Source organism: Empidonax traillii, unplaced genomic scaffold (assembly GCF_003031625.1).
Source record: "Empidonax traillii isolate 1590-97213 ecotype Southwest subspecies unplaced genomic scaffold, ASM303162v1 scaffold1060:size1239554, whole genome shotgun sequence".
Lineage (NCBI taxonomy): Eukaryota > Metazoa > Chordata > Aves > Passeriformes > Tyrannidae > Empidonax > Empidonax traillii.
In genome coordinates, this window is record NW_020956253.1 from 375716 (window position 1) to 401868 (window position 26153).

The window sequence follows — 26153 nt, forward strand, 5'->3', positions numbered from 1 at the left end:
ACTCTTTGTAGTTAAGATTTGAAAGAGTCGAAGTTGATAAATCTCAAGTCACAGCTGGTTAAAACTTCTCCAGAAAAACTCCACCGTTGGCCTCGACCAAGCAGTTTTGGAATGTGGGATTTCTGCCTGGTGGGTAAATGGGGAGGGGGGTGTGTGTGCAGAATCTGGTGTGAGATCAACTTGCAGCCTTAATTACTGAGCGACCACTGTCCTGTAGCAGTGGTTTGCCCAAAGCAAAAGGGTACAAGCTGTGGGTGTAGGGAATGCCAGGAGAAGAGGGAGATGCTGTTGGAGCACTCCAAAGAAAATAAGCCCTTTGTGAGCCTGGCATTTCTGGGAGGTCGCCTGCTTGAGGTGGTTTGGAGGTGCACCTTTGTGCTGCCAGTTCTGTCCTGAGCGTGTGTCTCCAAAGCTTTGGACCAGGGGTGATCTTTGGGGCGTGTAAAGTACTCCCCACGTGCCGCAGTTGACCTGAAGCGTTTGGTTTTCTGCTTTCCCCTCCTTTCCAGCCTGCTGGAAACCATGTCTCACTACACGGACGAGCCAAGATTTACCATAGAGCAGATAGACCTTCTGCAGCGCCTGAGACGCACGGGAATGACCAGGCATGAGATCCTGCACGCTCTGGAAACCTTGGATCGCCTCGACCAGGAGCACAGTGACAAATTCGGGAGACGCTCTGGCTACGGGGGCGGCTCCTACGGCAACAGCACCAACAACGTGCCGGCCTCCTCCTCCACGGCCACGGCCTCCACGCAGACCCAGCACTGTGGGATGTCCCCCTCGCCCAGCAACAGTTACGACACCTCCCCGCAGCCTTGCACTACCAATCAGAACGGGAGGGAGAGTAACGACAGGTTGTCCGCCTTCAACGGGAAGATGTCGCCCACCCGGTACCCCCTGGCCAACAGCCTGGCCCAGAGGTCCTACAGCTTCGAGGCCTCCGAGGAGGACCTGGACATCGACGACAAGGTGGAGGAGCTGATGAGGTTAGTGGAGGCCTTGTTGTTTGGGGTCTGTAGTCAGACCTAAAGGGAGGATATTGGGATTTTTGGTTTGGTTTTTTTTTTTTTCAGTTCCGTTTCTGGGCTTTGCAGCGAATCCGTGTTCGTTGTTCTGGCGCCTTGGGGAGTTCAGGAGTTAAAAGTGCTTTAGATGAGCCACCATAAAGTTTGGAAGGGGAGAGTGAGAAGTGCCCCAGAGGAGATGTGTGTGTTGGAGGAGCTGTGGTAGCCACAGGGGGTGGGAAAACACTGGCACAGGTCGCCCAGAGAGGTGGTTGGATGCCCCATCCCTGCAAAAATTCAAGGTTGGGTTGGTCTGGACTCTCAGCAGCCTGATCTAACTGAAGGTATCTCTGTTTATTGAAGGCCTTTAAAGGTCTCTTCCAGCCCAAACCACTCCATGGGGATTCAGTGATTATCAGGAGAGCAGGAGCTGCTTCAGAGCTGTTCCTTGCCAGTTCCCCAAGGGTCACTATCCCAGAACCCCTCACCTGCCTCTCAGCCTTGTGTGGGCAGCCCCTGGCCCTGTGTGGTTGAAATATTTTTCCCATGCTGTTCCCAAAAGTGGGATTGATGTTAAAAGCACTAATTTTCCATCCTGCTTTTACTCAGAAGGATTCTGACTGAGTGTCAACTCACATGACTCCTCCTCCACTGCTTCATCCCCGTTGTAATTCCTTCCATACAGAGGGAGAGTCGGGAATCCTACTTGGATTGGTCAGTGCTTTCCAGTGGGATCTGCAGAGGATGGATGTTGCCTGTTTGGAATTTGTGGCAGGGATTTGCACAAGGCTGCAGAGTGGTGTGGGGAAACGCAAACAGTAAAAAAGAACAGAAGTTTTCAGTGAGAGCCAGTTGGTGGATTTTTTCCCCCCCAGCCTGACCTTCCTTTACTTCTGGCAGCATCGTTTTCAGGCAGAGATGAAAGGAGGGGATTAAACTCCTGAGGATCAAAGTTGGAGTCAGTGGGCTTTGAGAGCACAGAAAAGAAAAAATAAGAGGAAAGGCCAAATGTCTCAAAACAATTTTGGTCATAATGTTGGAATATCTCCCCCCCAACAAATTGCAGCATTCCTGAAGTACCTGTGAGAGAACTGGGGTTCATAAGCTCCAGGATGGAGATATGTTTGGAGATTTAGGGTAAAGGTGTGGCTTTTGAGGGGGAAGGTTAGAGATGAGCAGTGAGAAAAGCTGATCACCCTCATTCCCTGCTGGATGATGGAATCCTGCAGGAAGGTGGTGGGTGCAGCAGAGTGCCAGGTTCCCGTGGCTGAGGTTTAATCACCCCATTGAGTTTTGGATTCCTATGCAATAAGTCACAAGTAATGCTTTTAGTGCTTATTTAAACTGAAATGACGTTTATTTGCAGGCATATGGAAGATGAGTGTGGGGAACAGAAATAAAAATGAACCCACAACATGGCACTTATTTTGCATTTAGATTTGCGAGCTCGAGTCTGCCTTGGATGCTGCTGTGAGGGGAGAAGGGAAATGACCAAATAATAAAGCCTAATAAAGGCTGGTTTTAATTGTCTGCCCTTCTCAGGAAGGGAGGGAGGAAGAGAAAGGCACAATACGTGTTTAATGCAGTTGAAATTTGCTGTATATCACAGCCCCTGTGCAACCCCCAAGCTATTTGCTTTTTTAGCACAGTTTTAGCCCCTTCTGAGCTACCTGTGCAGACCATGTAAAAATTATACAAATATCTCAGTTCATTCAGTGCAAAATCAGGACTGAGGGGGTTCAGAGAGGGGGCAGAGGTTGCAAAATCTCTTCTCCTTCTGGTCTTTTCCTTGAGAGGCTGTAGGAGTTTTGGTGTGTGCAAATTCATTTGGGTAACTAACCATGCAGCCCCTGCCATCTTTTTCTTTTTTTTTTTTTTTTTTTTTTTTTTTTTTTTTTTTTTTTTTTTTTTTTTTTGTGTGTGTGTGCCTCATTTTTATGACTGGGGTTTTTATGCTGGCACGGGAGAGATTTATTCATCCCTGTGTAATGAAACTTTGTACATTCCATATGGCAGTGCTGCACCTAATATGAATTATATGGGACATGAGTCATCCATTCTCCCGCTCCTGTGCTCGGATCAAACGTGACACTTGTTAGAAGAAGTGTCCACTGCTGAGGCACTTGGACTGTTTTAATAGCCAGCCTTCCCCCACTCCTCAGCCCCTAAATAAAGGAAATGGAGCCACTCTCCACCTTCACGGTGCACTTGGGCCTGTCCCTCTTTTTGTGTGTGTGCTGTTGTTGTTTTGTTTTGGTAGGAGGGACAGCAGTGTGATAAAGGAGGAAATCAAAGCCTTCCTGGCCAACCGGAGAATCTCCCAAGCAGTTGTTGCACAGGTAACAGGTAAGAGCTCTGGGAGGGGAGGGGGGGGATGGGATGTTCCTTTTCCTTTCTGGGATTTTGGGAAGCTGTGTCTAAACTGCCTCTCAGAGCACGGTGCAGATGTTGGAATATCACTTGGCTTTCTGCATTGCAGTGCAGATCTGTCAGCTTAGTCATGATAATGTATGCCTTTGATTTAAGACCCATTGTCCTGCACATCATGGAACTTCCCCAGTGAATCACTTTTTCCTTTTTTTTTTTTTTTTTTTTTTTTTTTTTTTTTTTTTTTTTTTTTTTTTTTTTTTTTTTTTTTTTTTTTTTTTTCCATTTTGTTTTTCTTTTTTTCCTGTGGCTTGTGTTTGCAGATTTTATTTTGCAGCATTAAAATAAGCCCGAAATTCTTATCTTAAAATGAAAACGGTTTTCCTTAATTCTTAAATTGTTTGTTGAGTGCAGCAAATAGATGCATATCTGCATCTCTGTGTATGGAGAGGGAGAGAGATAATGGGTATTTATATTCTAAAAAGTATATGAATAGTCAGGAGATGCAGCTATAACTGGTATCACTGCACCCAAGATTATGAGCTTCCTTTTCTCCAGGCTGAGCCCCCCCAGCTCCCTCAGCCCCTCTTGCTGCTCCAGCCCCTTCCTCAGCTCCGTTCCCTTCCCTGCACATGCTCCAGCCCCTCAATGCCTCAGGAGAAAAACTTGATAAAATCCAAAAACTCAATCCCATGTTACACCTGTAAGACTTACTAATGTTTTAACCCAAGCTTGGATACAGATCCTGAAATAGGTAATCTTTAAGGTTCCTTGGTGACTGGAAATGCCAAATCAGCAGGAGGGAAGTTGTTCTCTTGTATTTCCAGTATTTGAAATGTCATAAGAACCCATCTGTCTGGCAGCTCTGAATTTGCAGACAGTTGAGATGAGCAGGCAGGAGCAAGTGCTGGAGCCACAGAGCCTGGAATTCCTTCCACATCTCCAACTCTCCTCTGTGATCCTGGGCAAAATTCCTTGTCCTTCCCTGGTTTCAGTTTCATCTGGAAAATCATGAGATTAACCTTTTGTGTAAATGTAAGGGATGTTTTCAGCCTTATCATTGCACCGAGGGGAAAAGCTGCAGGAAAGGAGCCTTTCCAAAGCAAGCCAATATTTTCTTTTGGTCAGTGGGGCCAGTGAATCAGAATCACCACCCCAAAACTAATGTATCAGTGAAAGGAGTGGATCTAATTATAATTAACTAGGTGGGCACATGCCTTTGATACCCCTGGCTCAGGCTGTGAGGAAAGTCAAGCTGGTGGTTTTTCTCCTCCCATGCTGAGCCCTCTCTCTCGGATTTCGGTTGGCATGAGGTTGGCATTCAGCCTTTGGGAGCTCAGATTGTTTCCTCCTGGGAATAAAATGACTCCATCCACTTCAGACATGGCTGACTGAGTTTCACACCCATCCCACTCAACTCGAGGGGAATCCAGGATGGGCTCCCACAGTGATCAGAGAAATACTGTGGGACAGAGCGAGGACTGATCTAATGGCACTGTGTTATTATCCTGTTGTCAGGCCAAATCAGGGGGAAACCAGGTGGATCTTTGCAGTTGATCTGTGTCATCCTCCGTGGGAAGGTTCCAGGAGCTGATTGATTTTAAATAGAACCCGCAGCCCTGTGTAAGCAGATGTGCAGTCCTTGCATATGCCACGATCAAGTGCACAGTTATGGCTTATCTGAAAGAAAAGGCAAGAGATGTTTGAAAGGACCAGATTAAAGAGCGTGCTCAGCACTAACGGGGAGAAACATCAGCTTCCTCTCGAAAGCACAGGGTGGTGAGGAGGGACCAAAATAGCTCAGGACAGACATCCAGAGCACGTGTCCCAGGGCTCTCACTTCCAGAGATTTTTAGGCCTGATGAAGTGCTGGTTGACTTGTGTGCTCTTCAGATGTCTCCAGCATCCCAGAGGCTCCCGAGGAACGCCTGGAAAATGCTTTTGGTTTGTTAAAATAACAGTTTGCTTAGACAGAGGCAGAATATACAATCCCAAGTGGCATCATCTCAGTTTTTACAGGTTTAGTCTTACTGGTAGAGGTGTTCTGTAAATAACTACTTATACAAGAGGACAATAAAAAAATTAGCTTTTAGGCTTCAGCTCTTCTGCCCCAGGAAGGGGCTGGCTCTGAACTCTCTCAGGAGAGTTGTTTGACTTGGCTGCCCCTGCTGCCAACTTTTATCCTTTCACTCTCTACCAGTTTCTTTTCTACTCTAAAAAATTCCTCGTGTGTGTGTTGGGAGGGGATCATGGCATGGGGAGGAGAGAGGAATAGCAGTGCATCTGAACAGTGATATTGGACCTTTAGCTTGGAGCCTAAAACTTGCCTGCCTTGTCTTAATCATGGCTAGGTTTGAACTGGCCAGATTTCCTGCTGTAGCACAAGGGAAGTGATGGAGAGGGAGGATACAGGACAGAGGAACATGGAGCTGCAGGTTGAACTCAGCCGTTGCAGCAGAACAATTTTTTAGGCTTTCTTAGCCCTTATAAAATTACCAGAAACTTTAAAAGTCGTTCAGATAATGAATCTGACTGGAAAAAATGAAACCTGGAAGAGGTTCTCTGGTGTACTAGGAGTAGAGGGCAGGTTGGAAAATAGTAACAGAGTATTTAAACAGTGACTTGAAAATAAAAGGAATGATTGATAAGGAGCAAAACCTTAACATAACACTTATTAGTGCTGGTCCTAAAAACAGGAGCTGCTTTTTATAGAAACTTTTTTAATGGTGTCTGTAATAAGATAAACAAGAAGCACTTGGGTTGGGCTCTGTATAAATAATCTCCTCCTGATAAGAAAAATGACAGTATAAACAGGAGCTAATAATAGTTCCTGCAGAATTTCCTATCTTGGATTTGGAGCTCCTTTTATACCAGGAGCTGCAGCTTTGCTCAGGGTGGGGGCTCAGCCCCACGTGGGGCAGGTGAGGGGATAAATTTTTATCAGCCAGCATTTGAAGTCCTGTGCTGTAATTCGCTTTAATTGCCACCAGAATTGCGTCTGGGCATCCACTGAGGTCTGGGCTGAAGGCAAAGGATAAAAGGAGAAATGTGAACTTGCTAAGAGGTGCTGCCTGAGCTTCCAAATGGGAAGTGGGGGAAACGTTTTCAGGAACTGTCTGGTCTGTGCTACAGTAAAGGAGAGAGGGAGGAGTGTTCAGGGATGAACCCTCTGCAGCTGGGAATAAATACTTTGATGGATGATGCCGCTGCAAGGTTTGGAAATGCCACCTTTCCCATTTTTTTACACACAGGGAGTGAAGGAACCAAAAAAAGAAAAAAAAAACCAAACCCTAATTTTCCCCAGGTTGCAGAGCAGAAATTTGAATTCAGATTTTTAAAGAAAACCCCAACCATTTAAAAAACCAAACCAAAACCCGAAAATAAAAACACAGAGGTCATTTTTTTTTTGGTGGTTGTTTTTAAATACACATAGAGCTTTGCAGGGTGCAGTTCTGCTCCCCTTCCCAATTATCCTGCTGGTACAGGCCAGCCCTGTCCTACTGTCTCTGGGTTGAGATGAGAACTCCAGGAGTTGGCTTTCCATTATGCTAAACACACCCAGCATCCAGTGCAGCCTTGGAGCACTGCTGGAACAAATAAAATCCCTGAAGGTTTGGAACCCACACACAAGGGATGCTGAGCAAATGCAAACACAAAGGGAAACTTCACCGTTTCCTTTGTGAGAATTCAGAAAGTTACTGAGTTACCGATCACCTGAAATGGCATGAAACTGGATTTGGAAAAACATTTTCCTTCCTTTTTTTTTTTTTTTTTTTTTTTTTTTTTTTTTTTTTAAACTCACGACAACACGGGGAAAGCTTTTATTTTTTTCTCCCCCGTGATTTTGATCTTTGCAGGTTTTCTGTAAACAAGCTTTGCTAATCTCCTTAAATTGATAGGTGTCCTTTGCAAGCACTTGTTCTGTGGATGTAGGACTTTGCTTACAAAGTGAAGAATTAAAACACAGGCAGTCACTTTCTTCTCCAGGTCTGACGTGTTCCAGGTGCTTCTAAAAACCTCTCCTGAAAGGAACATGAAAGAAATGCAAAGCAGAGCCTGAACAAATCTGTGAAGGTGAAAAGCAGCTCCCAAAGACTCGCTGAGTAGAAGCTTCGAGGGTTAGGAGGAGATTTGTGCTGCAGATACCAGTTGCCTCCTCTTGATGCTGTGTTTTGCCATTTTTTTTTATGTATCTGAAGGGGAAACTCTTTCCCCCAGACAACTTGTGTAGGAGCCAGCAGGGCTGGCCAGAGGAGTGAGCACGACCTGCCATCTCCGTGGGGTTTATTGCTGGGAAGCACAACCCGCCACGGGAAGGAGTGGTGTGTGGCACAAGAAGTCAGCATTTAAATTGCAGCGTTCCTTTGTGAACACCACCTTTTCTTCAGTGTTTTCTGTGAGAAAACTGGTTGTGCTCACAGCCCTGTGTTGATGGCCCTGCTGCTGCTGAGCCCGGGGGGTGAATGAGGGTCATCCCGGTTCGGTTTGGGAGTGAATTTCCTCAGCACAGCTGGACTTTCAGTACTCCAGAGAACTTACTTCATTAAGCTGCTTTCTGGCAGCAGGATGATTTTTTTATTTTTTCCTTCCATTTCCTAGAGAGGAATGATTACAGACAACGTGCTGGGATGGTCCTAGTGGCAGTACCTGGCCCTGGCCCTGAGGCACTTGAGATGCAAGAAAGTCTGACGTGACAGTTTTTGGGGGGAGGTTGTTTTTTGAATTGAAAAGAGTGAAGGATGGATTTGGATTAGGGGATCTAGGAGATCCTGGATCATTTCTGCTACGGACTTTGCACGTGACCTTGATCAGTCAAGCTGCTGAAATGCAGTTTTTGGGCCTGTGAACCGAGCTGGGGTGCAGATAAGTTTTACGTCTCAAGCACATTTTGCAGAAGCAGCTTTGTGAGCTGTGAGGACTCGCAGTGAGTCAAAGGACCAGCTGCTGTGGCTAAATGACACCAGTTACTTTGCCACCAAAGGATTCCAGCTCTGTTCTGGAGGACTTGGGTGCAGTTCAGCGCGTTGTGACAGTTCAGAGTTGGTGCTAAAAGTTGAAAAGACAGAGAAAGGCATCAACCTGTTGGAGCAAGTCCAGAGGAAGGGCCACGGAGAGGATTAGAAGGATGGAGCAGCTCTCCTGTGAGAACAGGATGAAGGGATTGGGGTTGTTCAGCCTGGAGAAGACAAGGCTCTGGGGAGACCTTCTTGTGGCTTGGAAGAAGGATGGGGGCAAACTCAGCAGGGCCTTTTATGACAGAGGGTAATGTTTTTAAACTGAAGGAGGGTCAGTTTAGATGAGATGGAATAAAGAAGCTTTTTTACAGTGAGAATGGTAGAACCCTGGCACAGGTTGCCCAGAAAGTTGGTGGATGCCCCATCCTTGGAGGCATTCAGGGTCAGGTTGTATGGGGCTCTGGACAACCTGACCTAGTTGAAGGTGCCCCTGCTCATTGCAGGGGGTGTTGGACTTGATGACCTTTAAAGGTCCTTTCCAAGCCAAATTTTTCTGTGATTCTGTAGAAGTGGACATGGCAACACCCAACTTGAGTCTTCTGGCTCCCACGTGGTTCTGGAGTGGTCGCATCTGTAGCACGTCGTGACGGTGTCAGGCAGCCTCGTGAGCAGAATTCCGATTTCCCGCTTGCTGAGGACATCTAAGCTCTATTTATTATTTTAATCTAACGGTGCTCTGTGTTTATATCTTAGTTTGTTATCCAAACACTCAGCACACACTTAATTCACCGCAGCAAGTGGACCGTAGTAAACAAGTCAATGCGTGGTGCTGTTGCCCAGTGATCGATGGGAGCTGGGCAGCCAAACCTTCGTTTGCCACAGCGCTGTGTTCAAAAAAATGGCTTTTATAAATCGTAAGAGTAGGTCAAGAGCTGCAGATTTTCGAAACTTGGTCCTCTCACTGGTGATCAAGCATCTAGATGGCATGATTTCAACTAGACTGAAGCCTTGCTCTGGCCCAGAAGATATCATCAACTTACATTGGCTTCTTTTGGTATTAACTTGTAGCTTCCACTGTTACTTGATGTAAACTTGGCAGGATCTGAGGTTTCTGTTTGGTTGAATAATTCCGCTTCCCTTGTAATATAAACTCAATTTTAGATCCCAGTGTGGGCCCTGGGGGTAGGCAGCTCTTGGCTGCCCCAGCTGTTCCTGAACTCTTTCAGCTGTGGGCAGGGCAGTTCTCTGGGAATGGGTTTTAAGAAAATCAGAGTCTGTTTTGTGGGCCCAGCTCTGATGAACAGCAGTCAACTTCTGCCTCCGAAACAAAACACTCCTATCCCTTTTCCCCAGGATAATTAAAACTTCATAGCCTCCAGGGTTCTGTTCAAAAGGAAGAACAATTAAGAGCATTAACCCCGTTTAAAAGTCTGGTTGGAGTAAACCCACCTGAATATGGTACCTGAGAGCCAAGTTGAGACATTCTGAAGTTAACTACCTTCGTGTTCAACACACGAAAAAAAAGCACAGTAAAACCCCCAGATTGGAAGTGGTAAAACTACAGGGGGTTGTTTTTCAGGAGTTAAATATGATTATGAGATCTTAAAAAACCCTTGATGCATCTCAGGAGGGAAGAGGGAGTTTGGTTTCTGTGTGAGAACCAGCCTCTACCTGCCTGGGCATTATCACCAAGCAGGTGGTGGCACAGGTGGTGCTGGCAGTATATTGTTACTTGGAGCACCTTCTAAAACTTCAGTTCTCAGGGGAGTCGAGATGTTGTTAACCCTTCCTGGTGGCTGAAGAGCCTTGTGGAGAGCACAGGGAGTTGTTCTGCCTGAAGTTCTGCTGCAGTTATTCAGCAAACTGTACATTTGTTGCTGTTGCCAGGTGAACCTACAGTTCACCTCCTGGTGGGCTTTTAAACCTCTTGTTTTGTTCAGCTCCTCTCCTTTTTGCCCATTCTGCATTGATCCTCATTCACTGTCAGGCTTTGGAAAAATAACTGTATTAACTTCTAGGATTTCCCCCCCCCCCTTTTTTACTGTTTTCTTAGAAATCTCGCTGTAAAACCTGGAATGTTTTGTCTCTGATCATTCCTGGATACCTGGAGCTTGACCCCTGCTTTGCTGGCAGACAGCTGCCCTTCCTGGGTTGTTTTCTGTCCCTCGTTCCAGCTGCTGAAACAGTTGGTTTGCTCCGTTTCTGGGCTGATTTGATCTGCATCACCCAAACTGTTTCTGTGTTTATCTCCTCGTTCAAGCACTGAGTGATAACGATCTCCTGACTATCATTATTTATGTGTAATAGTGGGGAAGGGACTTGTTCCCATTCCACAGATGAAGAAGTTTAAGAATGGGGGGGAAGTTGAGGATGATTAGAGTGAGTGGTAGGTTTGGCTTCCCACTTTGCCCCCTTTTTGCCTGTGGGTGGATTGGGCAGATTGCAGGATGTCCCTCGAGTAAGGATGAGCAAAACACCAGGGAGAAGTCAAGGCATTTTGGGACAGAGCAGGGAGGTTTCAACTTTTCCTGGGATTGAAGCACTGCAGTTTCCTGGGCTTTGTGAGACAGCACCTTCTATCAGTATAAAACCCACTTAAAAATGTTTGATAAATAACAAGTTTTTCTCTTTCTCCTTTTCTTGTGTTTTGTTCTGGTTTTTCCAGGGATCAGTCAGAGTCGGATCTCCCATTGGCTGTTGCAGCAGGGGTCGGACCTGAGTGAACAGAAGAAAAGGGCATTTTACAGATGGTACCAGCTTGAGAAGACAAATCCTGGTAAACAAATACAGCCTAAACGTCTCCTGCTGTTTATTTATGGAATGGAAACCTTTTGTCACTGTTATATCACTGATAATTCACTCCTTGTCCGAGGTCCTCCAGAGGTTCTTCCTCAGACCAGTTTAATTTTTGGGAGGGTGGGAACTAAACTGCACTTCACTTTTCAGCAAGTGATCCAGAGCTGACTCATCCAGATCTGTCTCATCCATAGCTGTCTGTCCAGCTCCTCAGTCGGGGATACTTGCCCTGGCCTCTCACCACTAACTAAATCTGGGAATCAGAAGCAGTCAGTGGAGTTACAGTCAGTTAATTAATGAAATACCTGCTGAGGCTCTTCAGAAGGAACAATTAGAAAACATTAATAATGGCTGCATAATACAAAGTCGTAGCAAAAAAAAAAAAAAATCCACAGTTTGGCAGAGAGGATCTTTGGGATAACTTCAGAGGGTTTTGGGTTGGATCTCTGAGCTCCTGGATGGGATGTTGATAGTTCCAGTGATAAACTGGAGATGTGTCTTTCAAATCCCACCTGCCTCTCCAAATCTCAAAATAGATCTTGAATATAAAAGGAGAAGTAAAGCTCCTCATTATCTTTAACTAACCAGCAATCTTCAGCATCACAGTTGAATTAATTTCCTCGCATTGTTCTTCTCCCCAGATTTTGTTTGACCACAATTCTCTTTTTTTTTTCCCCTTTAGCAGTTTTATTGTGAAGATCAAAATATTTACGTTTAATTTCCATTAAACAATGGCCTGATTAAATTAACTGTGTAATTGTTTTAAGGAATTTAAAACTCAGGCTCTCTAATGTGAGCTTGGCTTCAATACCCAGACTTCTATTAAGAAAAATTCCAGTGAAAACAGAGTCTCAAAACCCCTGCTTTGTGTGTGAGCCGAAAATCAAGAGGCTCCAGCTGCCAGTTGGCCTGGGAAGGCTTCAGACTTAAGTTGGGCGGGTTCAAAGTGACAGCTGAGCCTGTTTCTTCTGTTAAGCATCTGGAAATTTGTTTTAAGGAATGAAAGTGCCAAGGAGCCCTGATTTCTGCACTGGCTGGAGTTGTGGTGCTCGGGATCAGCAAAGTTCCTGGGTACAACCATCCAGGACCAGCTCCTTGGAAAGGCTGGGATTGTGCCCCCCAAAGTGACTCCCTTTGATGGAAGGTGTTGCCTCCAAAGTCGTGGAGAAACTTAGAGGGTTTTGTAAGGTGTTTTTTTGGGGAAAATCCCCACAAAAGTCCTCTCCAGGTGTGGATCTTCCCTGTCACTCCGTATGTTTTTCTTACCACTGTCATGTGAAGCTGTTTAAGAAATCACATTCTGGGCTGGGATAAGAGAAATCTTGTCCAATTTAGCCCTAAAATCTTTATTTCTAAACCTTCTTTCTTTCCTCATATCCACCAGCTCCCATCTCCTTTGTCCTTTTGCTCTTGAGAAGTGTCTCAAGGAAGGAAGGCTTTGAACACTGAAGGATGTGGCTTAAACTGAAACGAGTCCACGTGAACCTCTGCTTTTCTTTACACACACGTGGAAAACCTCCTGGAAGGGGAGGGGTTGTTTGAGTGTAGCCTTTTTCCCAGTAAGAAATCTTAAACAGCATTTTCAAGAAGTGCAAAAGGCAAATTGTTTCCTCTGCCTAAGCAAAGGGGCTATTTGGATGCACTTAAATTCCTTTTAGGAGCAGATAACATTTTGGTTTCTTTTAAGACACTGAGGTAAAGGGGCGAACCTTCAGCTTTCCAGCAGCTGTGGGGAAAGTCTGCTTGAGGAAAATGGGGTTGTATTTATTTATTTATTGTAGGATCATCCACTGCTTTGAATTATTGCCATCTGCTATATTGCAGGTCAGGCCAGGTAGCCAGGAGATCATTTACGTGGCTATGAACAAGTGTGTTCTGGAAGAATCCTGGATTTAAATCACTGTTAAAAAAACAATGTAGAGCCAAAGTTTTGGATCCTACTTGCAGTGTCCTGTGATTAGTAGACAAACTGCTGCCTCCTCTAGAGCCAGAAAATGAGGAAATCAGTGGAACTTCCTGCTGTGTTCCCAAAGAAGTGATGCCATCACTGCACTCTCTGTAGAATATGAAAGATTGCCCTCCTTGGAGGAAACCTGAGAGATTAAATGACTGGCACGTGCTTTTTTCTATTTGCTAAGCAGTGGCATTTGGCTTTCTGTTCTCAGAATTCCCAGCTTTTCTAGTTTCAGCTGCTGGGAACAAAACCTCAGTCCTTTGAGTGACAGAGTCAGGTCTCTGTGCAGAACCACCTGCACGTTTGAGTTACCAGTGGGCAAAGCGAGGTCTTTGGGAACTAATTAGTTCCCCAGTTTCTTTAATTCCTTGTCTTGCAAAGCTGGATCCTCCGAGTAAGTCCAGACTGAATTTGTGTAATGGAAAAAAAACCCTTTCACTTAAAATTGAAACAGTTTTGAAGGACTAGGACAGCAGATAAAAATCGATTTATATAACTGGGAAGGAGGAACAATTGTTTTGTGTGGAAAGGGCTGGAGATCTCTTGGCAGACCTGGAGCCTTCCCTTGGCTCTGCCAGTTTTTTTGGTACAATTTGTAGAATTCACCGTTTTTTACCCCACTTTCCCATCTCCTCAACAAAGGTGAGCCCACTCCCTGAGTGTGACACCCCTGCTTTGCCTCGCAGCAGGGCCTGTCTTTTACTGTGCTTGTATAAACAAAAGATAACTTATAAATACATAAAAAGAGATTTTATTTCCCTTTTTTTTTTTTTTTTTTTCCAAATGTAGAATGGTGCTATATAGTGCTTTAAATCATCCACAGTCTGCCCACCAAAGAATTTCTTGCCGGGGAGCCTTAAGGCAGTTTCAGGTCACTGCTGCTGTTCAGATGTTGCTCCTGTATGGAAGGAGACTCAGCAATTCCATCATTTCCATTCTTTCCCAGCTTTCTCTGGCCTCTTGAATGTGCTGTTTGTTCCTTGCTTGGGTTTGGTCGCTGGTTTGCATGGGCAGTGTCTGTGTTTCTCCTGTCTCTGGTGGTGGGTGTTCAGACAGGAGCAGACTGGAACGTTGCAAGGCAGACTGAAATCTCATGGACTGGGGGAAAAAAAAACCCACCCACTTTTCCTACTGTTTGCAATAATCTTGCTCAAAAATGTCTTAATCAACGTTTTCCTGGTAGGAGTGGTGCCGGAGTTAATGGCAATGCCGTGAATTCCAGTGCACTGCTGGTTGTAAATTTTTTCTGGGAGGAGTTGCCAGTTAGGGTGAAAGGCAGTTTTTTTGTTGAAGGGGAGAAGTCAATGCTAAATGCAGGTGTTTGAGAGGTCTTTAATCCAATTAATAGGGGTGCTTTTCATTGAGATGGAGCTTTTTTTCAGGCAGGCACCACTTGTCCTGTGTTTTGTGGAGGACTGAGAGCATTTTGGCAATACATAAATAGTATGTATTTCAGAAGCCAGTATATGACTGCAGAGAGCCCTGCAATGTTCTGACTGTTTTGTTGTTTGTTTTTTTTTCAGAGCCCATGGGTTTTAAATAAATAAATATTTCTTTTTAGACTGGTAGTTGTTACCCTGATTAGTTTGCCTGGCACTGTGTCTTGGACAATGAGGGAAGTTTGTTATGGAGTCACTTGTCTCTTGCCCCTTGTAGTGCAAAGTGAAGCTGGCACCTAGAAATGATGTGGTTAAAGTCACAGAAGGGTGCAGGCTGCTTCCATTTAGGCTGGCTATTTGTTTTCTGCCAGTCTTCTGTAGCAGGAAGGCAGCTGTGGTCACCTTGGGGAGAAGCCTGTGCTCCTGCTCCTGGAACAGAAGGGAAGAAGAGAGGTTGTTATTATCAAGGTGTAGCATCTCTTGTGTTATTCCCACAGCAATTCTTATTGAGCTCCAAAAGAAAAGCCAACCCAAAATCAGGGGCTGGGTGTCCCAGGTGGTTTGCACTGGGAATGGATGGTTGGTGATGTGCTGTGTCCCAGAGCTTGCAGAGCAAACTTTTCCTGCTCTGATCCTTTTCATCCAAGGCGGGAGCTCTGGGGGGAACCTTTTGCCGCTGATCCAAACCTACCCCGGCTCGGGAGGAACTGAGAGGTGTTTATTGTGTGATCTGGGGTCAGCCTGGCTAAAAACACAGTGGAACATCTGCTCTTATCAGTGCAGTGGAAGGGAGGTACTTGCTGCAAAGGCTTGCCAGGAAATGGTTCCTTGGAGCTGGGAGATGCCTGAGGGTCCCAGTTACCATCCTGGGCATCGTCCCTGTGGTCCCTGCATGTGATGCTCTTACAGCATCTTCCTTTCTTCAGGATACTGTCTGGGAGGTGCCAAGAGAAGGCAGGCCTTCTCCACGAGGAATTCTGAATATGGAGAGAGCAGCATTCCAGTTGGGAAGCACCAATCTTGCCTCCTCTCCCCAAAAACCCACCCGTGGGATCCTCGAAGTCTTACCCTGCATTTGAGGGAATTCAGGTTGGCACAGAGAAAACCCAGCGCTGCAGGGAAAGGTGCTCAGCACCGGCAGGGAGTGAGAGATGCCACTTTTCCTTTCCCTCTGTGAAGGCAGTTCTTCCCAGACAGTTCACCTCTACACCCCTGAGAGGTTTCTGGTTGTTTGATGCATACCCTGAGATGAAAATCTCATGCTGCATTTTCTCCACTCTCTCTGCTCAGGAGAGAAGTTTCGCTTCTTCTTTAAAGCTGCTTGAGGGGTTTATAAAAAGATTCTGAACTGGGGACTGGGATGTAACTTAGTAAGTTATAAAGAAGTGGAGCTGGGTGGTGAGAAGGTTCCTTCCCAGTCTCCCATCTCTCCCTGCCCTCTGGCAGTGGGAAGCCATTCCCTGTGTCCTGTCCCTCCATCTCTTGTCCCCTGTCCCTCTCCAGCTCTGGAAGGGGCTCCAAGCTCTCCCTGGATCCTTCTCCAGGTGAACCCCCCCAGCTCTCCCAGCCTGGCTCCAGGGCACAGGGGCTCCAGCCCTTGGAGCATCCCATGTCCACTCTTTCCACACGTACATCCAAGCCCATTTTGGGTCTCTTTGTGCATTCAGATCCTTCCCTCTCTGTTTGTGGTACTTGCTTGTAATTCTCAGCATATTTCTCTCTTATCTGCTGCTGCTATTGATGTTACCCCATAGAAAAGAGAAATAGGTAAATTGATCTAGCAGGGCTACTAAAACAAAAAAAAAGTATGCTATATTCGGTATGTGAACATATCAGTAGCAGCAGCAGCAGCAAATTTATGCTTTCAATGCAGATTTTTTTTCCAACCTCTGTCTGAAAAAATCTCAGAAATATTTAATGGAAGGACTTACCTTGATGCTGGGCATCACTGATTTTCCTGTACTCTCCCTGTGAAATAAAACCTTCAGGTAGGGAAAGTATATTGCTAAGGTAAGGCAGGGAAAGAGAATTTCTTTTCCTGTTCTTCCCTGTCTCTTTTTAAAACTTTTATTTATTTTTAAGGGGGGAGGTTTTGGGGGTTTTTTGGGTTTTTTTTTCAATTTTTGAAGTGTTTTTAAAGCCTGGAAACTTGACACCCACCCAGCTCCCCTAAAGTGTGCAAGGACTAGAAAGGACAAGATAAGGAGCTTTCCTTGAAATGGCCTCCCGGTAAATTGGCACTGCAGGAAATATTTCATGTTTCAGTAAAACCCAAGTAACCTGCGTGGGCTCGTTAGCTGGGAATTAGTGAGAGGCACCCTATGTGTTGCGTGTGCAAGGCCGAGATTGTGGGGCTCCACTTCCTGCAGGCTCCTCCTGGGTAACATTTGTAAATTGTTTGGGGCTCCGCTACCTGCCACAGACGTCGCGAGGAAAACACTCCGAGTGCATTTCTGGGAGGGAGCACAGCCAAGTGCCTCAATAGCTCATTTCTTGCTTTTAGCTGGAGGAATTTGTTTATTGGTTAAACTCTCAAGTTCCCCTGACCCTTTTACCCCGTGGTGTGTTCGAGGAGCAGTGTTGTTTCATCACCACGGTGGGTTTGGATGATTAAATCCCAACCCAGAGGGATTTGCTGTCGCAGCCCTGCTCTGTCTGTGTGTGTGTGCACACACAGTCCTGGCAGCTGAGCTGCTCCTCCTGGATCTGCCCAGCACAGGAATTCCACTGGAGCTCAGAGTGTTTGTGGGATATAGGTGGGGATTTATCTTTTCACACAGCTTTTTGTTGTTTGGTTTTTTTTTTTGCACACGAGAGCTGTTTCCCTCCCTGTGGGGGAAGTCACTGAGCACAAAGCTGTCCTTCAGAACGTGCCCTGCTTTCCGTCCTCGTGTCCTGTACCAGGTTCCCGTCCTCACCAGGGGATGGAGGAAAGATCGATCTCCCAGCCTGGGCCTTGATTTATCTTGATTTATTAACTGAGAGGCTCTTGTGGAAAGAAATCAGGGGTGAGTTTCAAAGGGGCCTTTCCTGAGGGCATCTTGCCAAGTCCTGTCTCGTGCTTGATGCTTTCCAGCTCAGAGCTATTGAAAGGAGAAATACATCCATAGAAGGGGAGCAGAAGAGGAAAGTTGTGGGGTTAATCTGCTTTCAGTGACTTTTCCTGGCCCCCTGGCAGCCATGAGCCCATGTCTGCACAGGTTGGTGGTGGAGCTGCTTCAAGTGTTCACTCGGCTCTTTGGACACACTGAAATACCTTTGGTGTAAATTTACCATTTTGTTTCCTGACACTGCTGTTAAAATTAAACAGAACTTGCTGTTTCCCATGTTTTGACAGACCAGGTGGCAGCACAGCCCAAATAAATCCCAGCTGGGGCACAGCTCACCCCTTCTGTACAACCCTTTTCCTCTTGATGAAGACAGGACAGCTCTTCCTAAGTACCTGTCAGCTCAGTTATGTCTCTTTAGACTTCCATGATCACCTGATACTTCTCTGGCTTGGAGGCTGGGGATGGCAACCCTTTGTGCATGTTTAAGATGTCTCTGTTTGACACTGCTTTACTTTTTTAGTTCAAATGGTTTCACATCTGTCCTGTCTTTTTTTTTTTTTTTTTCCCACGAGCAGGAGTGAGAGGATGGGCATGACTTTTAACCCCCTAAAAACCCACAATATTTATTATTCTTAGGGGCCACACTAAGCATGAGACCAGCTCCTATCCCAGTAGAAGAGCCAGAATGGAGACAGACGCCTCCCCCAGTCACAGCTACCTCTGGGACCTTCAGACTACGGCGAGGCAGTCGGTTCACGTGGAGAAAGGAGTGCCTGGCAGTCATGGAAAGGTAGGGCACTCTGGGGGTTTGGAGGTGGAGGTGTTTTAAAGCCAACTCAAGTGTCCTTTTGCCTGCTCTGATGAACACCAGCGTTGTTTCCATGGGTGTGTTTTACCGTTTTACCTCTTGTGTTGTTTGTAAATTAGAAACGTGGCACTGCTCTGGAGAATCCCCCAGGATATCATGACTTTAGCCAGTATTGGTGTTCAGCTCTTCCTTTGCTTTTGCAGAAACCTTTCCATTTAGCCTCATCCAGGCTGTCTTGGTGGGGGTCTGCACTGTCTTTACACTTTTCCTGATTTCCCCTCGTCGTGTATCCTGATATTCTGTAGTTGGTACCGGCATTTCCGCAGCGCTGTAATTGCTCAGGATGCAGAACTTTGCCTAACAAAGCAGTAGATTCCTTGTCCAAAAAGGCTCTTAACAACCCTTTTGCATGAGCTGGGAGCAGCACGGAGCAAAGTGGATCTTTCAAATACATCTGCAGAGTGGGAGGTGATCATTAGAGCTCCCATCTCTCCGGTCCTGTGGAGATGGAGCACTCCGAGCCTGGGCGTGCTTTGCCTTTCCCTCCGCTCGCAGGAATGTCTCTTTTGTGGATAATGTTGTGTAACAGAAAAGGGCCAGTGAACTCAGATGTAGTTTGGGGATGAATGCTTGTTTCTGTTCAGGGCTAAATGGCTGGGAAGAGTTTTCTCCCCTCTGAGAGCAGGAGGCGCTTCCTTTCCGTGGAAGCACCGTGTGTGTGTGTGCTGCACTCCTCTGCTTTGCAATACCAGTGAGATCTCAGCCAGCAGATCTGTAGGATGTGCTTTTACAACTTCTATAATGCTCCTCTTCCCTCCTGCTTGCACAAGGGCCTTGGGAACTGATTAGGAGCAGGAGCTGAGGCTGAGCTAAGACTGAAATCCTGAGCTCCCTCGGGAGCACAAGACAAGACACATTTGTGTGTGGCCACGGGCCATCACGGGGTCTTTGCAGGACTGGAACCAGTAACTAAGTGTTTGTTTCCCTGTTCTGGCCTGGCACTGCATTGATATTTTCAGCCTAGACCGAGTGTTTCCCCAAAGGAAATAATGTTTGAAATCTGTTCTGCTTTGCTGGACTAAACTAAAGTCCTGGGATCTGATTGTACAGGACTGTGTTTTTCTGGTGTCCCCCTCCACAGAGGCAGTACAGGATCTTCAGCACTTCAAAATGCCTGTATGACTGTCCTGATGTGTGGAATGACAAAACCACCACAGCCCTGTGTGCCTTAAGGGCAGCACCGTCTCCTGATGAACCCTCTGTGTGTGAAATAGTTACTCTACTGAAGTAGAATTAGAGCTCTTTGGACGTGGCTGTTTTCATGTTTTGATTTCTGCCTGGCCTGAAGTGCAATAACTGCTGTTGTTTGAATCCTGGTTGTGCCTCAGACTCCTCTGTGGAGAAACACAGAGCAGAGAGGGAGCTGAGCAAACCAGCACTACCCTTTCCTCCTCCACATCTCTCCTCAAGCCTGCTGAGAAACTCTCAGAGGAACCTGTGGTGGTTTGATGTGTCTGTTAGAAAGGTGTGAGATTTGGGTTTGGTTATGGAAAGAAGCAGATCAGTGCCTGGCACTGGAAATCACCCAGTTGTGAATGCAGATACATAATCACTCGACCTTAGTTTTTCATTAACTTCTTCTCTTCTTTGTCCTCCTTGGTTTTGTTCTCTGTGTCTTGTGCCCTGAGAGGTCTTTGCTGCTGGGGTTTTCCTCTTACTCTGCTGCTGCCACATTGCCTTAATCCTGGTTTTAATATTAATTTGCCAAGCCCTGGGTAGGTCACCGCGAGCGCTGAGTTTCACAGCCTTTGTGTGGGGTAGTGGAAATCAGGGCTGAGGGGGTTTCATTCGAGGCAGGACCACACTAAAAGTGTTGCATGGCAATAAAACTGCACCGTAAAGCCCAGCTGGGAATACGGTTGTTAAACTGTTGTGCTTTAGTAGGCCTAGTTGAGCTGGAGGGATGAGCTGTTTTATGTGACAGGTTCTGAAAGAGTGGGAGAAAAATGCTCTTCTGGGAGCCCCAGGAAGAAAGGAGCTGATTTCACTTACAAGTCACTGGAGTCTGCCAGGCTTGTCCATAATGTGACTCATAACAGCAGCAGGATGGAGGTAACCAGATTGCTGGCTGGCTGGCCCAGGGGGTCAGGTTCCCTCCATGCCATAGTGTCAGGAACAAGCATTTGGCCACTAGAATGGTGGTTGGCATTGCCTGTGGGCTGGTGCTGTTTGTTTGCTAATTTGCATTTTCCTCCCAGGGATTAAATTTTGACTGTGAATGGAGGCATCTCACTTTAAGGAGCAGTTTTGCTCCAGTAAATGCAGGTTTCACTGTGTTGTGTTTGCATGTCCTGCAGCTGCTTGATGTGATGTTGGTGCACGCAGGGGTTTGGGCACCTTTGGTTGATAATTATCCAGCAAGGAGGAGCAGCGATGCGGGAGATAATTCCATCCCACTGATGCAACTCATATGGGGGTTGTAAGCACCTCCCTTTCTGGTTGCCTTCTGCACCTAGAACTGACTTTGGTCATTTAGTTTAAAGCCTGAAGATTAGAGGGTTTGAATCTAAATCTTACTGGAAACTCTTGTGTAGGTAATGCAGAACTTCCTTCTGAGTGTTGCTGGAATGCTGTGTAAACAACTTTAGGATGAGGATGGGGGCATTGACCTGCCTCCATTAATTAGTTAATTGTGTACTTTTGAGTTGTATTCAGCTGGTGAGAACTGCCATCACTAAAAGTGGATGTGTCCAACCAGCTGAAAGCACTTCAGGGGAAGGTCCTGAATTTTATGGCAAAAATTAGAGGGTTTTGCCTCCTGGAGCCCTGAAAATGCACAGCACCAGTCAGGATTTGGCCCATGAGCTCAGTGGGAAGGGTGAGGGTTGAAGGGCTCGCTTCTCTTTTTTTATAAAAGACTGAAATCAACAAAAAATTCCAGTGCAATTAATTATTATATTGGTGCCAACCTGATAGGATTAAGATTAGAGTTAGGGCCATATACGTAGATGTCTGATGTACCTAAGTGTCTGTGTACAGGGGATGTGTATTAAAGAAACTAATTGGTTTATACTGGATTTCCAGAATGCTGCTTGTGGTTTCTGTAATTCGATTCCCCAGTCTTCCCTGCTTTTTTGGAATCCTCCCAGGGTAGTTTATTTGTCTCTGGGCTTAGATTTCGGACGATGGATTTGGGTCTCTTTCTCCCTTTATTTATTATTTTTTTAAAAAAAAAACCCCACAACCGTCTCTCTCAATATTTATGCTGTGAAGGTTAAGAGGAGCGGCAGTTGCAGAAAGTAAAGCTCTATATTTAACTGCAGACTAGGTGTGGTTCAGACAACTGCAGTGCAAAGCTGCCTCTCCCTCTGCTGTGCTACTGATACCAACCTTGACCTGTTCCCTCCTGGAGCCTCCTGCCCGTGGAAGATGCTGAGTTTTGAGCGTGTCGGTGCTGTCGTGTGGCTTTGCCCTCCTTTGGGAACAGAGCTAAGCCTGCCAGAGTCCTTTCTGTGCAAACCTCAGGTTAAACTTGAAAGCCTGTTTCTGCTTCACTTTCCTGCTCTTCTTCTGGTTGCGTCTTGTCCCACAGATAATTTTTATTTTTTCTTTTTCTCTGCTTTACCTCTGCTTTTCAACCCTTCTCATTAGAACTACGAAATAAAAAATTCCCTCAGGGTTTTCTCTTTTTTTTTTTTTTTTAAACTGTCTTGTCGTTTTATTTTCTTTATTATTATTTTTTCCCCAAGTCATTTGTGCTTCTCCTCTAATCATGTGTTGGAGTTGAGGTTTATCTTCTTTTTCAGGCAAAAAGGAATAACTGAGATTGGCAGCAGAATCAGTGACTTTATACCCGTTTTAAGGCACTTTTGTCAAGTGCCATTAAAGACTGAGGGGGGTGGGGGTTGAGTGTTGTTTTTTAAGTGTACACTTTATCCAAAGATTAAATTAAAATAACTGTAAATTCTGCCCTAAACAAAAATGAATAATTCATCAGCTGAACGTATTTCAGTTTGTCTGGGGAGCAGAGACTTTGCTTTCTGGTTGAGGGTTATTTGGTTTGATTTTTTTATTTTTATTTTTATTTTAACACTTGTCTGTGCTTGTGAAGCTCCTTTTGTAAAGGTGTATTTAGATTAAATAAGACTAAGATGATATAGATACCCATTATCCCCCATTTCATAGGTGGCAAAACAGAGTCAGGTGTTTCACTTGGCTTTATTCCCGAGAGAAATGGGTTTAGATTTCCCAAGATAGGAGGGTATAGTTTCATGCTATAGCTGAGCTGAATTAACAGTTTGTCACCAGCTCATCCTTAGGTGTTATCCTGCCTCACCACCCTTCTCAATTCCTCCTCCTCCTCCTCAGTTTCCCTGCTCCTGCCACCCTTCTCTGTGCCAGATATGTTTCTTGTCTGATGGAAATAGCAGCCAGTTCAGCCCAGTTCAGGAAAAATAAATCCTTTTTGTTCCCCCACCCCTTCCCTGCATCTTCCTGAATTGGTTCACCTTGCTGTGCAGGGAGGGGGTGCCAGAGCTGTCCCCGGGCCAGAGGTGAAGGATGCACAGCTGGGAGCACAAGGAAGGGGCAGTTTAACAAAAACGTTACAGATATTCCGTGGTGGTTCTTTGATCTGCTTGGTTTTGTTCTGGTTTGGTTTGGTTTGGTTTGAGTTGGGGGTGCTCCTGGTTTCTTAAAAGCGTGGCCATACTGGCAGTTGTGCTGGCATCGTGGAAGAGGGTCCTTTGATTTTTCCAAGGAGCAGGAATGTGTTAGTTCCATGAGAGTTCCTTAGAGGGATGGAGCAGCTCTCCTATGGAGACAGGCTGGGAGAGCTGGGGGGGTTCACCTGGAGAAGAGAAGGATCCAGGGAGACCTGAGAGCCCCTTCCAGAGCCTAAAGAGGCTCCAGGAGAGCTGGAGAGGGACTGGGGACAAGGGATGGAGGGACAGGACACAGGGAATGGCTTCCCACTGCCAGAGGGCAGGGAGAGATGGGAGATTGGGAAGGAATTCTTCCCTGTGAGGGTGATGAAGGACTGAAATAGAACTCCCAGAGAAGCTGTGGCTGCCCCTGGGTCCCTGGGAGTGTCCCAGGGCCAGGTTGGACAGGGCTTAGAGCCACCTGGGCTAGTGGAAGGTGTCCCTGCCCACAACAGGAAGTGGAACTGTCTGATCTTTAAGGTCCCTTCCCACCCAAACCATTCCATGATTCTACACCATACTCTCCTCAAAGAGGCACTTCCATCCCTGTTCCCAGCAGGGCAGTGCCAGGATGGGCCCATGAAGTCCTGGCCATGGTCCTGGCCCTGGGCAGCATCAGCCCTGACAACGGGTTATTAGAAATCCTTCCGATGGTGAAAGCTCTATTAGTGCAGCTCTCCCGAGCGCCGGGGCTTCCACGGCTTCCCTGGGGAAAACGAGAGCTCTATTAGCTCCTGAAATCCAGTTAGGAAATTTTCTTAGTTAATTTTATCCCATTACTCTTAGTTATGTCTTCTAGCAGAACCTTAATACCGGCCCCATAGGGGATCTAAGTTTCCTGTGCGAGGCTTCGGAGGAGATGGAAGTTTGGGATTCATTGCGTTTCTCCCTCCCCGAGCTGCCAGCAGAGCAGGAAGTCGCGTCCTTCGGCCTCTTCCATTAGGCTGGTACATTGTTAGGAACAGAACATCAGTTTCTCATCAGTGTCCACGCTCTGCTCGCCTCCCTTGGCTTGGCTGGGAGGTTTGGAGTGCTGGGAATTGTGCTCTGCTGTCCCTGCTGACCCTCGGGTTGTCCTTGAACCTTTGGGTGACTCGCTGTTCTCACTGTAAAATATCTCCTACCTGCTCGGGAGGTGAGCCAAGGCAAAGGAAGGGTGAGCAGGGTGCTAAAAATCCTCCAGCTTTTGGGTTGCCAAGAAATATTTGGGTTAGGAAAAGCTTCCTGGCTCCAGGAACGGTGGAGCACTGAGCAGGTTGCGGAAATTACAGAACATTTCTCAGGAGCAAATCAGCTGAAATCTGTCAGGATGGCTCTGAGACACTTGATCTTAATGCAGAGGGAAACATCAGGTGATTTCTTTACATTATTTTCCAGCTCTTTCTGTTCTGTCATAAGGTGTTTGTTAGTCAGCAACTTGCAGTGGGAGGTTCAACTTCATTAAGTCCTTTGAGACTCAGGGAGTGTGGGTTTTTTGTGAGGGTTTTTTTGGGGTTGTTTTTTATTTTTTTTAGGGTCTTTGCAGTTCTTGCTCGTGAAATGCTTTGAGCTCTGAGCGAGGGCACTTTGCAAAGGCATCCAGCAAAGTTCGCTTTGCCATTCAGACCCGGGCAAAGATCTTTTTTCTTGCCTGAAAGTTCGAGTGGTTTGGCTCGGGGTCACTGCTGTGTGTCTTCATAAAATGCAAGAGCAGCCATTTTCTGCTTGACACAGGATCTGCCTTATTTTGCATCAGATCAAGCTCTGTTCCCTCTCAGACATGCATAATATACAAGCTTCCTATTCTAATCAGCTGTAAGCAAATCCCAGTTGTTGGGCAGATTGCAGGCAGTAAAACAGAATGCAAGGATGTCTGTCCAAAGTCTCGCCAGACTCTGGTTTCCTCAAGGATCCAGCACTTAATGAGTTATTTTCTTTTCTAGAGAGCTCAGGTGCTTTTTGTGCTTTTTGTATCTTTGTGTTCTCTCTCTCTTTTTTTTTAATAATAAAAAGAGATGATCTGTGGGAGGGGCAGCTCCTTGCAGCAGACTCCAGATAAAATTTTCGTATCTGCCAAGGTCAAAATAACTGAAATCAACATTTACCAAAAGGAACTTTGTCAGTCTGACCTGTAACAGCACTGCCTGGTGCTGTAAACCCACAGTTTAGGGATGGGAATTCTTCTCTAGTCCAGATGTTCTCCTGCATTTCTGCAGGACCAGTTGAGATACTCAGTGTTCACACCTGGATAGCTGGTCTGGCTGTGGACAAAAGCTTTTATCTCTTATCCTGTATATTTTTTTTTTTTTAATCCTGCTATTGTAGCTCTGGGCATTCTTATTATTCACATAAATATGTAATTCCTTCTAAATCCTGCCAAGGTCTTCAGGGTCCTTCTGGAGGACTAATTATACCTGGTTTCATTTTAAATGCTAAAATGTGTTTAAAAAATCCAAGGTCCCTTTGGCCTGAGTATCATGAGGAAGAACAAGGCAGAACATTGCATTTATCCCTCATCATTTGCTGCATGTGCTGCTATCAGTGTGCTGCTCTTTTATCTCCTCTCTGAACTTAACAGTCACTCTCTTATCTCTTCTCAAGATGCCAAGGCTTCCCTTGCCTTTAATAATATTAATTGTCACTCTCCTCCGGACCTTTTCTCTTCCTACATTCAATTTTTAGTGACCCGGGGCAGGTGAGCAGGGACCCAAGCAGAACTGATTTCCATATTTCCAGCCTGAATATTCCAGCTTATGCAACCAGCTGAATCTTATTCCTGTCGTTCTCTGACCTCCAGCCCAGCATCTGGTTGTGGGTTTGTTTTTTTTTTTTTTTTTGCTGATCACTTTTGTGTATTGACTGAGGGCATCTTTTCTTTCAGCAGTCCTCCCTGAAGGATTACAATCATTTGGATGCAGTCATGTGTGTGAGGGGTTGGAATTTGTTCCTTTCCATGTGCCTTACATGGAGTTGAATCATGGGAGTGTTAGTTGCTCTGTGAATTTCAAAAAATACCTGCTTTATTTTATCTCCGGTGTAAATAATTCACCTTCCAGAGCGTTATTAACTGTAAATGCCAGTCATTTTAGGGCACAACTTCTCTGAGCCAGGGCCTTGTGCTCTGTCCATGCACAGAGCCCAGTGCTCTTCACAAT

The 26153-nt window shown here is 45.9% G+C and overlaps 1 protein-coding gene across 14 annotated transcripts in view; it reads left to right on the forward strand.

Moving 5' to 3' along the window:
- The window catches only part of HMBOX1 (homeobox containing 1), a 107541-nt gene that overhangs the window by 59899 nt on the left and 21489 nt on the right, over window positions 1-26153 (forward strand). For all 14 annotated transcript variants that reach the window (XM_027904449.1, XM_027904452.1, XM_027904455.1 and 11 more), the window contains exons 3-6: window positions 510-989; window positions 3268-3353; window positions 10995-11105; window positions 18145-18298. In XM_027904449.1, coding sequence (XP_027760250.1) covers window positions 510-989; window positions 3268-3353; window positions 10995-11105; window positions 18145-18298 — 831 coding nt within the window. The remainder of the gene's footprint in view (window positions 1-509; window positions 990-3267; window positions 3354-10994; window positions 11106-18144; window positions 18299-26153) is intronic.